The sequence below is a fragment of the Bombina bombina genome, chromosome 2, assembly GCF_027579735.1.
Source record: "Bombina bombina isolate aBomBom1 chromosome 2, aBomBom1.pri, whole genome shotgun sequence".
NCBI classification, from domain to species: Eukaryota; Metazoa; Chordata; class Amphibia; order Anura; family Bombinatoridae; genus Bombina; species Bombina bombina.
The window spans coordinates 584,094,758-584,110,374 of NC_069500.1; the positions used below are offsets into that span (position 1 = coordinate 584,094,758).

Sequence of the window (15,617 nt, forward strand, 5' to 3'; positions counted from 1 at the left end):
GGCTCTAAAACATAGTGAACATGTTCAGGTTTTTACTTAAACCCACATTAGGGGCTTTTTGGGTGGTTTTGACACAGTCTATTTAGATTAGTGGTCTATTTGAATAGCACATTTTTGAATTGTGTTATCCTTTGATATATATTCTTTCACCACGTTTTTCACTCCGCAAATAGCGCCATCCTTCTTTTTTCTTTCTTTCCTTCCTGGAGGAAGCTGTACATCACCAAGATGGTATCCGATAGAAATATCTGATAAACCGGAACAAACTAGATAAGATCAAGGATCACAGGAATATTGAGACTGCTCTTAACCTTAAAATATAAAGCGGGATGAAAGAGTTCTCCAGAATCCAACTATCCTGAGCTCCTAAGGAACTCCAACTGTTCCCCAGCTCGAAAGGCTGGCGATCGAGGACACAAAATCCCAAGATGGACCTGAGGAGTATGTGCACTGGAACAGATCGTCCTGAGAGCCACCAAGACAGAGAAACTCTTGTCCAAGAGCCTTAAGACTATCCTCTTGGACTCCGATCCATTGTCTGAGCATACTAAATGGAGAGTTCTCGGATAGAAACAAACAAACTGAAAAAACAAAATTTATGCTTACCTGATAAATTTCTTTCTCTTGTGGTGTATCCAGTCCACGGGTTCATCCATTACTTGTGGGATATTCTCCTTCCCAACAGGAAGTTGCAAGAGGACACCCACAGCAGAGCTGTCTATATAGCTCCTCCCCTAACTGCCACTCCCAGTCATTCGACCGAAGACAAGCAAGAAAAAAGGAGAAACTATAGGGTGCAGTGGTGACTGTAGTTTAAAAATAAAGAACACCTGCCTTAAAGTGACAGGGCGGGTCGTGGACTGGATACACCACAAGAGAAAGAAATTTATCAGGTAAGCATAAATTTTGTTTTCTCTTGTAAAGGTGTATCCAGTCCACGGGTTCATGCATTACTTGTGGGATACCAATACCAAATCTTTAGGACACGGATGAAGGGAGGGACAAGGCAGGAACTTAAGCGGAAGGCACCACTGCCTGCAAGACCTTTCTCCCAAAAATAGCCTCAGAGGAAGCAAAATTTGTAGAATTTAGAAAAAGTATGAAGCGAAGACCAAGTCGCCGCCTTACAAATCTGTTCAACAGAGGCCTCATTTTTAAAAGCCCATGTGGAAGCTACCACTCTAGTGGAATGAGCAGTAATTCTTTCAGGAGGCTGCTGGCCAGCAGTCTCATAAGAAAAACGGATTATGCTTCTCAGCCAAAAGAAAGAGAAGATGCCGATCTTCTTCTAATTTCTGCCTGAGAGTAAAACAGTACAAGGCCGGTACCGTTTAAAAATAACAAACTCTTGATAGAAGGTAAAACTACACTAAGTCACCACATATCTCTTGATACTTCCTTTCTTGTCGAGAGTTGCAAGAGAATGACTGGGAGTGGCAGTTATGGGAGGAGCTATATAGACAGCTCTGCTGTGGGTGTCCTCTTGCAACTTCCTGTTGGGAAGGAGAATATCCCACAAGTAATGGATGAACCCATGGACTGGATACACCTTACAAGAGAAATGTCCATGGAAGGCACCATGAGATCAAAATCTTCCAAACACATTTGCTACTGAAGGGCTGATAAAGGACTGAAGAAAAAGGAACGGTAGCAAGAAGATTTAATTTTTGACCTCCGCAAGAAATTTTGCATGGAGATCCAGTCTGTGATATTCAGATCATCTTCCAATCGAGAGATCTGTGGTACCTTGCTGAATAAAGCACCTGAATCTAGACATAGTCCAGGAATGGAGCAACCTCAACTCCAGAAATCTAGCCACCACCAAAACCTTCAAAAAGTTAAGCAAAGACTAACTCGCCGTCTTCTAACTGCTAAAAGCCACCATTACTCTTAGTAAAGAGATTGACATGGACACAGCATAACCCCAAACCCTTGCTTCTAGGGAAAAGTACCCATTAAATGATTAAATATTTTCAGATACTAACTTCGCACATCCACCCGATGAACTAGGCAAAGAATGACTGGGGGTTTATGGGAAGTGGGAGTGATACTTAACAGCTTTGCTGGAGTGTTCTTTGTCTCCACCTGGTGGCTAGGAGTTGAATTCTCACTAGTAATTGAATGGATTTGTGGACTCTCCATGCCATTGGAAAATTATTTATTTATACACATCTAATTAATTCAGGTGACATTTGGTCTTGCATACACACACACATATACAGTATATATATACACACACACATATATATATATATATATATATATATATATATATATATATATATATATATATATATATATATATATATATACATACATACATATACACACATATATATATATATATATATATATATATTTATACACACACATATATACACACACACACATATATATAAATGTCATTAGCAAATCAGTAATGTGTGGGCAATTATATATATATATATAAATATATTTATATATATATATAAAATATTTTTGAACATATTCAGTAACTTAATTTCTTTTTCAATATACATGATACCTAATTTGCTGGTGACATTATGGTAAAATTAGTTTTAAGAAAAAATGTCTACACAATTAAAAAAGTCACTTTAAGTTGTAAATATTGATTTACATTTAATAAATCTTTAATATATCTAAAAGTTCACATATATTGACAATTTGGGTGGTTCTTGTTGATAATTATACATATACACTTGCCTATTTGTTGGTAGATCTACTTGCTCATAAAAAAACAATAAAAAAAGGTGCTACAATTAAAGGGACATTAGAAAAATAAAAATATACTAGTTGTAATTATTTATTTAAACAAAAGACTAGCCAGAGAATACTATGCAGATTATTAAATTAGCTGATTAATTGTTGAAGAAATAAGTTTACTATGTTATAGTTTTTATGCAAAAATGACTGTGTGAAATATAGCAATTAATTTATTAGCTCACTTACAATTGTTAGTAACTGTTATCATAGGGGGAGATGATATAAACAGCTACCAGTTACTTTATAGAAACTCAAGGGAAGTGGAAACCCCCTAATTTAAAGTTAAATAAAAAGGGGGGGGGGGGCGCAAATAAGTTCTTTGTAAAGATTTATTTTTCCTACACATAATGAAACATTTATTTATATTAGAAGCTCAAAGTGCTTAAAGTCTGTTTAATGTTTTTAAGAGGATAACATATGCACAATCTCCAATCAACACCAGCTGCTCCTCTCTGCCATTCTCTACACTGGCTCCCCATACACTCCGGAATACAATTTAAAGTATTAAAGCTAACCTATAAAGTACTCAACAGCCTCACTCCTAACTTTATTTCCTCTCTCATCTCCAAATATTCCCTGACCCGTCCTCTTCAATCAACCTCTGACCTACGTCTCTTCACTACTATTATCGTTACGTCCCACCCGCCTCCAAGACTTCTCACGTGCTGCTCCTGTCTTTTGGAACTCTCTATCCCACTACATAAGACTGTCTCCAACTTTGTATAGCTTCAAACGCTCCTTGAAAACACACCTATTCAGAGAGACTTACTATCTCACCTATTTTTCATCCTAACTAAAATAATTCTGTAACTGCCTTGACTCACTGTTGCAACTACAATCCACAAGACAAGCTACTCCAAACCTTATGTCTAAGCACCCTCAACCTGTAGAGACTGTAAGCTCTCCGGAGAATGCCCTCTTCCTCCTGTACTAGTTTGTTTAGTCTGTTATGTTTTTGTATCTTATCACAAATCCTTGTCAATGTATACCCCCTATCTATGTACCCAGCGTTACGGAAATCTGTGGAGCTATACAAATTAATAATAATAATAATAATAATAATAATAATAATAATAATGCAATGCTTATATTTTCTGGTCTTGGTTACCTCCATTTCTGCTTGTTGTCTTGCTAGAGTAATGTTAAAAATATCCAGACACTTTTCATGCTCCTATTAAAAATGAGAGAGGAAGAAATGTAGAAGTCATAATAGAAGAGACATCAACAAGTTTTAACAATTAATTTAAAAAAAAGGCAAAAAGGTACAACCTCTGAACTACAAACAATGTTTTCCAAAGGTTTCTTTGAAGTTATTTTCGTTTTATACAATTCTTTGTAATTCTTAACTTCCTGTCTGTGTCTCCGAATGCGTTTCCATGACCACATATGGAGCCTTGGTTTCACATTTACTTCAAGAATAGCAGTGATGGCATATTTCCACCTGTAATTGGCAACATAAAGTTAAGTTATCACAAATTCCCATTTTAAAAGCAGACTATAAGTAATATTAAACAATCATGGAGGTGCTAGAAGTTTTGAGTCCATTAACAAATAATAGAGCAGCTACATTACAGCGATTTGTTTTTTAAAAAGGGATAGTAAACTAAAAATTAAACGTTCATGATTCAGCTAGAGCATAAAATACTAAAAATAAATAAATCTTTCCAATTTACATTATTAGATTTTGCCCCGCCATTTTATGTGCACAATTTCTGAAATACAAGCTTATACTAAGCTTCAAATTCAAATAGGAGTTCTAAACCTAGCTTATAGCATCCAAAATACTTTACAAATAAAGCATTTGAACCTGTAATTTCATTGAGTGTATTGTAAACAACCAGATAACAAAGAACTACTATACTGCCAATTTCACATAGACTATATTTATGGGAATGAAATAGCTGTATAATTAATTGAATTAAAACAACAAATTAGTACAGGGCAGATAGACTTGTTTTTCAAAACATTACACATGACTCCAGAAGCCAAAAAATATATTACAAACATATACACACATTTTCTTATTCACCCCATATGAAATATATACCACAGAATGGACAAGAATGATATCTGGGGTTAATAAGTTGTAATTAAATTGGGCATGTGTTTTTAATCAACCTCATTACAGTGTACATAAAGTTGTGCAGTCACTGCACCAGATCAGAGGTCTATGAGTACGGCTCAGCAGAGCTGAAACGCGTGAGACCTGATCTGATGCCCTTTTTAACAAATATGCCGTGTATATGTTTTTAAGAATTGACTAATAAATTTGTTTTTTTACCCTTACTCACAGCTGGAGAACTGTTTGCTTATACTTGGATATATATATATATATATATATATATATATATATACACACACACACACTTAAATTTAGATATTGCTAAAGCCTTTTATATACTTCCATATAGATGATTACATTACAAAGTATTAGGCAAGGTAATAAAGTTGAAACAGCATCTTACTTCTCTACAGAGGGACATTAATACATTGGGGGCTGGGCAGGCAAATGGTAGATGAGATTCAAACTAGACAAATGCAAAGTTATACATTTTGTCAGCAAAAATAAAACATGCAAAGTATACTCTAAATGGGGTCGAGGTAGGGTTATCATTGCCAATTTAGAGTCAGTAAAAAAAAAATTCACTTTGAGGCACAACTTTTGTATCAACAGTAGTAACAGGAGTGTGTCAAAGGTTGGGCTTGTCTTTTTTTTTCAACCTATATTACTATGGAGACTTTAATTAGTTGATGTCTTTCACATGATACAGGGGACATGGAAATTAAAGGGAACATTGAAATTAGTCAGAAAAAAAATATATGTCTTATTTGAAATTCTAAATAAGTGTTATTGCATTTTATTTTATTATACATTTGTGGATTATGCATTTCCAATGGATTTAATGGTCCTTTAAATTTATGATCATGACCTGTCCTTAAGTAAACACTTGCATGTTTTATATGCGGTCACCAAAATGTATCTCTGTTCATCAACAAATTTGACAATGTAACTGGAATGACACCATGCTATTGTTCAACCATATGTGAGACATTAAAGGGACATAAAATACTTTGAGATGGTAATATAAAATGATAAATTGTGTGTGTGTATAGACACTAAAACTTTACGCTTATTTTGCCAATATTTAAAGGATTATAAAACTTTTCAAAATGTGTTCTAAAAAAAAAAAAAAAAAAACTATATAAATCAGCGTAGGACAATAAATTAAAAGAAGCTTTTTTCTCTGAGAAAAGTAAGTAAAAATTATTTTATTTGCACAGTGACGTCACGTAAGTCAACCCCCAAAAAAGGGCTGCTTTATCCTCAATATATGCATCCAATCATCTTGAGAAATCGTGAAAATTAAAATTGTCTGTTGCCGCTGTCAAACTCAATCGCAATACTGGAATAAAATTATCGTATTCGCACCCGATTCCCTGAGGATTTTACTATCAGCATTTATTACTGGCTTTGCGCACGTGTACTTAAAAGCATCTGACTGCTGTGCTTTGTGTAATTGTAGGTAGCGCTTTTGATCTATAGCACTTTGATGTGTGTGATCTTACATATAAGTGCTTTTGTTGACAAATATATGACAATATGATCTTTGATATTTAGTTTTATACATATGGTTAAAGGGACAAGTCAAGTAAAAAAAAACTGTCATGATTCAAATAGGCCATGCAATTTTTTTTTTTAACTTTTTATTTTATAACCAGCAGTGTAAACAAAGATTACAAATAACACATATTTTGCGCCACGCAGGGCCCAAGACAATCAATAGAGAGGAAAAAAATAAAAAATAAATAAAATACTGGAACCACCAATATTTATTAATGCTGACCAAAATTTCTCTAAATTAAATTGTATACTCTGCGGGGGGTTTTCCTGATTTTACCTTCTTATAATAACAATTTCTTGATCGTTATAACTTTCGTAACACAGAGAAACAAAAAAAACCAAAACAAAACAAAAAAAAAGAAAAATTAAATGGAGGGGGGGGGAAGGGAGAAAAAGTAATAAAAGAAAAGATAGGTGTGTAGCTGTAGGAGTTAGTGATCCCTATCCACCTCTATAGCTGCGGCAAAGCAAGTCTGTTTGTAATAACTAAGAACTTGAATTCTCGTAATAGGGTTATTTTTATGTATACTCTAAAATGTTCCTTATTTTACTTAATGTCGTGGTGGGTTCCTTACCTAGATCTAAGTGTTGAATTATTTTATGATCTAGAACACTGAACTAATGGTAAGGCAGTAGCCAATGAAAGGATGGATCTAAACTATATATCATACCACACACATTCATACAAAACATCATGTGTAATACACACAAAAAAAAAAAAAAAAAAAAAAGGAACCCCCATTAATAATTAATCCATGGGGAGGGGGGGGTGGGAAGTTGGAAGAGCATCCAATTCTAATCTCCGCGTTTACCAGATACCAAGAAGAACTATTTCTGAATTTTTAAATGGAAATATCAGACAATCAATTTCCCTCTCTTGGAATGTTTTTATAAAGGCTGCCCATTTGTTAAAGAATTTTCTTATATCAAGTTCTTTATCAATATTTGTGTCTCTCTGTTCTAGCACGCATTGTTTCTTTAAATGATTCTTAACTTCAGTAAGAGTGGGTAGAGACCTCAGTTTCCATTTTTTGCAGATCAGGTATCTAGTAGCCATGATAGAGAGGTTTACTAATTTTTCGTTACTACACACGATTTTATTATCATTTAGACAGAGAATGATTTGATATAGTGAAAAAGGGATTATCTCTATTTTCAGAACATTTTTAATCCAGTATTCCAGTTTAATCCAGAATCTTCTAATCTTAGGGCAATACCAAAACATATGTGTCAGATCTGCCGCTGGAAAATAGCATTTGGGGCATTTATTGAATTGTTGGTTATGCACTCTAAGGCCTCTCTCCGGGGTGAAATAAGCCCTGTGAAGAAGCCTGAGATGTGCCTCTCGCCATGTAGCTGAGATGGTGGTGGATGCCACTTTGTTAATCGACATCTGGATAGTTTTGGCTAGGATATTACTTTGAGGTATTAAGGAGGACCATGCCGTTGCCAGCCCTTCCAGACCAAGGGTGGCTTTGTTGGCACTGAGTAGATGGTAACACGGCGATATAGACATAAGACCAATTTTGCCAAGATTTAGCCAGTTTTCCAGCTTTCCTAGCGTCCAATGCCAGTTGGCCTCTTTAACTAGTTCAGCTGTGAAGTGTCTTATTTGCAAGTATGCAAAAAAATCTTTATTAATGAGGTTAAATTCATTCTTCAATTCTTCAAAAGTCTTAATACATTTTCTTTCGCTGTCTATCAGAGAAGAGATTTTTACGAGGCCATTATCCTGCCATCGGTTAAAAACCGCTGAATTTATGCCCGCTGGAAATTGGGGATTTCCTATCAAAGGAAGATAACTTGAGATATTACTATTTATTCCCAGGAGTTTAGTTATGTTCCACCATGCTTTTATAGGATTATATATAGTTTTTAATCTTTTGATTTTTTCTGGGAGCTTCTTTGGCAGGCAATGGATCAAGGCCAGTGGGAGATATGGATCACACACACTACGTTCAAGTTCATTATTAAGAACATAATTTTTAGAGAATATCCAATCCATAATTATACGTGCGAGAAAGCTAAGGTTGTAAAGTCTCATATTTGGTACTGCTATACCTCCATATTCCCTTGGTGCAGTAAGCTTAGTAAGGGATATCTTGGATCTTTTCCCTTGCCATATAAATTGTATAAGTGCAGAGTTAATTGAGCGGATATCTTTTTCTAACAAAATTAATGGGTCATTCTGCAGGATGTAGAGAAGCTTAGGGAGAAGGATCATTTTAAATAGTTCTGATCTTCCAGAAATAGATAATGGTAGATGCTGCCAGTCCCTTAGCTTCTCTTTGATATTGATTAATATAGGGGAGATATTCAATTTGTATAGGTCTCTAAAATTAATCGGTATGTGGATCCCAAGGTATTTAAAAGATTCAGAGACCTCTTTAAATAAAGAGTTAGTGAAAGAGTTGTTGTTTCTCCTTAGCCAGCAGATCTCGGATTTTGATTTATTCACTTTATAACCCGAGAAAGAGCTAAAGTGATCGGTGATTTGAAGGAGTCGTGGTATATTGACCCTTGTATTGGAGAGGTAAATTTAAAAGATCATCAGCATATAGCCCGATCTTTATCTCATAATTCCTAATTTTTATGCCGTTAAGTGTTTCTCGAAGCATGATTGCAAGAGGCTCAATTGCTAGATCAAACAGGAGTGGAGAGAGAGGACACCCCTGACGAGTCCCCCTTTTAATTGCAATCGGGGGCGAGAAAGTATCATTTATTATCAGTCTTGTTTGGGAATAATTATGCAAGTTGTCAAGAAATCTGGGAAGATTTCCTTTAATCCCAAACTTTGTTAAGGATGTCAGTATATGATTGAATATTACTGAGTCAAACGCTTTTTCTGCGTCGATAGATAAAATGGCTAAATCTGGGGTGTCCTCTCTCCCCACCTCCGCAGGAGGAGTACTCTGGATATAATCCAGAGTAACAAGAAGTTCTCTGATTTTTGCAGCTGAATTTCGCTTATTAAGAAAGCCAGCTTGGTCTGTGTGGATTATTTTGGGTAAAATGGTCTGTAGCCTATTTGCTAGGATGGAAGACATGATTTTGTAATCAGAATTCAGCAAGGCAATTGGCCTATAAGATTCTTTTTGCGAAGGATCCTTCCCCCCCTTTAAGATCAAAGTTGTAAAAGAGGCAGAGAAGGAGGGTGAGACCGATTTGCCGTCAAGATAGATATCATTGTAAAGATTGGCCAGATAAGGCGTTATTTCACATGTTAAAATTTTATAGACTTCATTCGGGAGTCCATCTGGGCCCGCTGCTTTATTGGAGGAGAGATTAGAGATTACCTTCTCTATCTCTTCTTTTAAGATTGGAGAGTTAAGGCTAGTTATCTCATCGGCTGGAATTACTGGATGGGTGATTTTGCTCCAGAACTCTGAAGCTTTTGCATCATCATATCCTCTACAAGTATATATATCCCGAAAATAGTCTATGAATAGATTAGATATATCTTCAGGTTTCGTTAATTGCTTCCCGTCATGTACGAGTCTTTCTATCGTTGGTTTACTTCCTTCGTTTTTAACTAGTCTGGCTAACATTCTCCCCGATTTATTTCCAAATCTGTGTAGCTTAGCTTGAAATCTAAGTTCTCTGTGTGTTTCTTGAGTCAGTAAGAAAGTGTCCCTACTATTTTTAGCGCGGATGTATTTCGCCCAATTTAATGGAGATTTTTCAAGTAGGAAGTGATTATATGAGTTAACCAGAGAGTTACATATTTCTCTTTCTCTTAATTTAAGCTTTTTAGATAGCATTGCAGCATAGGCCGTGATTTCTCCTCTAAGCACTGCTTTTGCAGCCTCCCAGAAAATTTCTGGGCGCTGCACATAGTCTTTATTAAAATTAGCATATTCAGAAAACTTATTTCTGATCCAATTTTTAAATTTAGAGTCGGTATTAAGATGATAAGGAAAAAGAAAGCGCGACATTTTAGGCCGGTGATAATCCAAATATAGTTCAAGAGAGATAGGTCCATGATCGGATAGAAGAATTGGCATTATTTCGGCATTAACTTTTGTGATGGATAAACGTTCATCAGTGAGAAAGAGGTCAATCCTAGAAAGGGTCTTATGGGCTTTAGAAAGGCAAGTAAAGTTCTGGACATCTGGATTTTGGACTCTCCAGATATCTCGAATTGCAAGATTATGTTGAATTTTCTTAAGTATTTTAGAGTCTAGATTATCTTTTTTCTGCTTCAGGTGCTTAGCCTTATTCCTAAGTCTGTCTAAGGGGCATTGTGGGGCCATGTTAAAGTCACCCCCTAAGATTAAGTGACCTTCGTTAAGCAAGAGAAGTTTAGATTGCATTAGATTCCAAAACTCTGGATCAGAGATATTTGGACCATATATATTACATAGTGTGTAGATTGCCTGGGCAATCTTAAATTTTACCAGAACATATCTCCCCCCAGAGTCAGCCTCAGAGTGCAAAACCTTTACTTCCGCTTTTTTCCCAATTAGAATGACTACCCCTCTTTTTTTCCCAACACTTGGTGCTATAAAAACTTCTTTAACCCATTGTGCCTTTAATTTTAGAGATTCCTCTAAATTTAAATGGGTTTCTTGAAGAAGGCCGATATCTGTGTGGATCTTTCAAAAATGGGTAAGGATCGCCTTACGTTTAATGGGGGTCGAGATGCCACCAACATTCCACGACACAATTTTCAGTTTATTTAACTCGCGTGACATTTACATCTATAGAGAGGGAGAGAAAAAAAAAAAAAAAAAAAAAAGAAAGGGGAAAAATACATAGGGGGGAAAAAAAAAAAACCCATTCATACAAGCAGTCGCAACGTCCCCAACCCATGGGGATTCCCTAGTCATAGGCGTTATCCCTTCCTTAAGTGTAAAAATCATTTTATAATTAAGAATTTATCGTCTTAAAAAAGCTCTCAGCTGTTTGAGCATCTTCAAATAAATGTACGGTGTCATTGACTACAACTCTGAGTTTAAAGGGGTAAATTATAGCAGCACGATGTCCCTTATGTATGAACTTGGTACAGATGGGAGCTAGTTCTCTTCTTTTAGAAGCTGTATAAGATGAGAAATCTTGAAAGATTAAGATCGTAGCATTGTCTACAAGGATTGGTTGGCTTTTGCGATAATATTGTAATATCATGTTCCTGTCCTGGAAATTCAATAATTTCGCTATTATAGGTCTCGGGCGTGTAATGTTTTTATTGTCTGAGCGAGGGTTACCTACTCTATGTGCTCTTTCCACTATGATTGGATGATAAGTTGTGGGAATTTTTAAAGCTTTGGTAAGTTTATCAGATATAAAAAGACTTAGATTATCGTATTGCTTGTCCTCTGGAAGGCCTATAATACGTATGTTATTCCTTCTGGAACGATTTTCCAGATCCTCTAGTCTGTCATAGATTTTTTGCATATTATTACTTGAGGTCTCAATTTTTGAGGTGTGTATTGTTGTTAAATCATCTAGATCTGATATTCGTTGTTCCATATCCTGAATTCTAATTGAAAATTGCTTAATCTCTTGAGATAGTGACATAATATCTTGTTTAATCTCTGACCTGAGGGCGTCAAATTTAGGTCCTAGGGCCTCTGATATACTGGTGACCAGATTCTGTAGGGTAGTGGATTCAGAAATAGCTACCCTGTGTGGTGAAATAGGTAGTGTTTCAGCCACGAGTTCTTGAGTATTTTTGGTTTTCTTGTCCCTTTGTCTGGCTGCCATATTTGGGGAGAGTGTCTTGGTTGAAGTGGAAAAAATTTTATCCATACGCTACGTGGGTGTGTGTGAACGTGAAGAAGAGAGTGCTGAGTGATAGTGGTTGATGGTGAGGGGAAAAAAAAAAAAAAAAAAGGGGGGGGGGGGAGTGAAAATGTGAGATCCCGGAGGGGGGATAGAAACCGGGAGAGTGAGAAGTTGTGAGTGTAGTGATAAAGAAAAAACAAGGCAGTCAAAGAAAATCAGAGCGAAAAAGAAAAAAATAAGTGTTTCACGAGACAAGAGAATGATAGTATCAGCTAGTTTGTGCTGAACTACCCTTAGATTGTCCTTAACTAAATCAATCAAGGTATTTTGCAATTATACTGTGGGTTCAAATATGTGAGTTTAGTGGCATTTCATAGAGTAAGGTGCCAAAAGAAAAGAAAAGAAAAAAAAATATTCAAGCTTCAGTGATATGTGTCTATAAGAATAGTGAAATTTTTTAAATCAGTGTCTATACCTAAAATAGGGAAGAGATCTCTCCCTTTTTCTGTTGTAAAGATTAAAGTTGTTTATTTATACAGCAATTATAATCTGGTTCAATATCACCTATTAATATATTTCATAAGTTACAAGGAGCTATTATAGCGTAAGCTTGTGATGAATCTGCTTGTATCAACTATGTGTCAGAAATTTTGTATGAGGTAGAAACTACCTCACTTGATAGCAGTATTTGAGAGGACCTATTTTCTTTAGTTTGAGTAAGTGAAGTAGACCATCTTCAAATGTGACCATCTAAGGATAGATTTAAACATATACTCTAAGACAAGAAAGCAATGATTCTAAGTTTATAACTATTGTATATACAGCAAAGTGAAACCCTAGCTTAGTTCATACAATAATATATTTTTGAGAGAAAAGATATAGTGCTTAGCCATACGAAGTGTTTAAACAAAGAGTTTCAAGTTAGGATTTCTCCTCTTCTGACCACAGTTTCAGAATAGTTAAAACATCATATTTAGAATAACATCTGCAATTAACAATATTAGCTTTTCTCTGTATGAACTAATTGAGACATAATAGTTGAGAATTTAAAGTATTTGTTTCCCATTCAATAAGGGCAGTTCTTATAGCACATAGACTAGGATGTGGGTGTTTTTTACAAGTAGAGTTCGTATTGAGACAAACAGTTCCCTTTTTAATTTAAGTGGTCTGTATCACCAGCATACGAGAGAAATGAATACACATTGACCAAAGGAATTATTGAGTAGCTAAGACTTTTAACCCGGAGGGGGGGGGGGTTATAACTTTCCCCGAAAATTGAGAGCCAAGCAGCCCAGGGGCCAAGTTAATCAATGTGTTAATAGTCCCAAGACTCTTTTTCCTCCTTATCTCCCCTTGCCAAAGCTTGGTTTTGTGTGGATAATACAGTTATTTGGTGGAGGCAGGGAGAAACAGTTAATGAGGGTGAGAAAAATAGTCAACCATATTACCCGTCGAAGATCAGGATGTCTGCAGACAGGAGAGACCCGTTTTCTGGGGGCACCCCTCTCGCGCAGCACCGGTGGGAGAGGGGCGTCCGGCCAAGTTTGCTGAGAGGTAGACGGTGTTAGGCAGCTGCCGGGAGTCCAGGGGTGCTCAAGAGAGGGAACTGTAGCGGAGACACTCGCACCTGTTATGTGGGTAAGGCTCCTGGATACATGCAGCGGTCGAGTCCCCTCACGCAGCACCGGTGGGAGGGGACTGAACGACCGAAAAAGGAAGTGCCCAGTTCAGAGCCTCTCTATCCGGTACCGCCGTCAGCAATGATCCGCAGTGGCGTCTCTCCTGAGCAGCAGATCCCGGGTCTGTACAAGGTAAGGTAAATTAAGTTGAAAGGGTCTCTCTTCTAGCCGGGTAAGGTTAGAGTGGGATCCGTGTCGTTTTTAGCGCCCTTAATGGAGAAGACAGCCGGTGGAGCTTCAGCGTATTAGGCCTCCTTGGGACTTATCCTCTGGTTAGCTGAGAAGGATTCAGGTGCAAGAGAAACGACAAAATCCTTTAGTGATTATCCCTTAATAGGATGATATTTTAAGGAAGAGTGATAGATCCTATAACTACTGCAGTTTGCAGCCCAGTGCTTGGAATGGCACTGTCCGGTTCTAGTAGCGGTGAAATTAGCTAGGAAAGCCACCCTAAGGTAGAGGGTTTAAGCGCGAAGATACCGCCAAGGCTTGGGGTGGAGGTGATGCTGCACAGGTGATTCACCTAACCACACACCTGAGCTCCTCCTCTAGAACCACCTAGAGCATGCAATTTTAATTAGGCCATGCAATTTTAAACAACTTTCCAATTTACTTTTATAACCAATTTTGCTTTGCTCTCTTGGTATTCTTAGTTGAAAGATAAACCTAGGAGGTTCATATGCTAATTTCTTAAACCTTGAAGGCCGCCTCTAATCAAAATGCAATTGGACATTTTTTCACCATTAGAGGGTGTTAGTTCATGTGTTTGATATAGATAACATTGATCTCACGCATGTGAAGTTACCTAGGAGTGAGCACTGATTGGCTAAAATGCAAGTCTGTCAAAAGAACTGAAATAAGGGGACAGTTTGCAGAGGCTTAGATACAAGGTAATTACAGAGGCAGAATGTGTAATATTATAACTGTTTGTTATGCAAAACTGGGAAATGGGTAATTAAGGGATTATCTATCTTTTTTCTGACCAAAGTGTTAACAGTCAGATAAAAAATTTCAATTGTTAGCAGTAAAGCATAGCTTAGTAAGAATAATAATACATATTTTTTCAATAATAAAAAAAGGGCCAGATTATGAGTGGCGCGCTAACAGTTCCATGCGAGCAAAAAACCTAAATTATGCTTACCTGATAATTTTATTTCCATCGTGGGGAGGACAGTCCACGGCTTTATTCATTACTTGTGGGACATTACTTGTGGGAATTAAGACCCCAGCAAAAGGTTTAAATACCTCCCCACTCCCCTCATCCCCCAGTCATTCTGCAGAGGGAACAAGGAACAGTAGGAGAAATATCAGGGTATAAATGGTGCCAGAAGAACAAAACTAAATTTAGGTCCGCCTACCGGAGAAACAGGCAGGAGCCGTGGACTCTCCTCCCCACAATGGAAATGAAATTATGAGGTAAGCATAATGTATGTTTTCTATCTAAAGGGGAGGAGAGTCCACTGCTTCATTCATTACTTGTGGGAAACAAATACCTCTCTAGAGGACACTGAATGAACAAACGGGAGGGTAAAAAGGAGGGGAACCCTATCCTGATGGCACCACAGCCTGCAAAACCTTTCTCCCAAAAACTGCTTCTGACTAAGCAAAAACGTCAAATTTGTAAAACTTTGTAAAAGTATGTAAGGAGGACCAGGTAGCCGCCTTACAAATCTGCTCCAAAGAGGCCTCATTCTTGAAGGCCCAAGAAGAAGCAACAGCTCTAGTTGAATGAGCCGTGATCCTCTGAGGAGGCTTATGTCCTCAGCGAATCATGCTCCACAACCAAAAGGACAAAAAAGTTGAAGTGGCACTCTGCCCTTTGTGTTTCC

At 36.9% G+C, this 15,617-nt stretch overlaps 1 protein-coding gene across 4 annotated transcripts in view; it reads right to left on the reverse strand.

Moving 5' to 3' along the window:
• Positions 1-15,617, reverse strand: part of VPS13A (vacuolar protein sorting 13 homolog A) — a 767,672-nt gene that overhangs the window by 573,279 nt on the left and 178,776 nt on the right. For all 4 annotated transcript variants that reach the window (XM_053702484.1, XM_053702483.1, XM_053702481.1 and 1 more), the window contains exons 13-14: positions 4,033-4,204; positions 3,872-3,934 (exon numbers count right to left, since the gene is read on the reverse strand). In XM_053702484.1, coding sequence (XP_053558459.1) covers positions 3,872-3,934; positions 4,033-4,204 — 235 coding nt within the window. The remainder of the gene's footprint in view (positions 1-3,871; positions 3,935-4,032; positions 4,205-15,617) is intronic.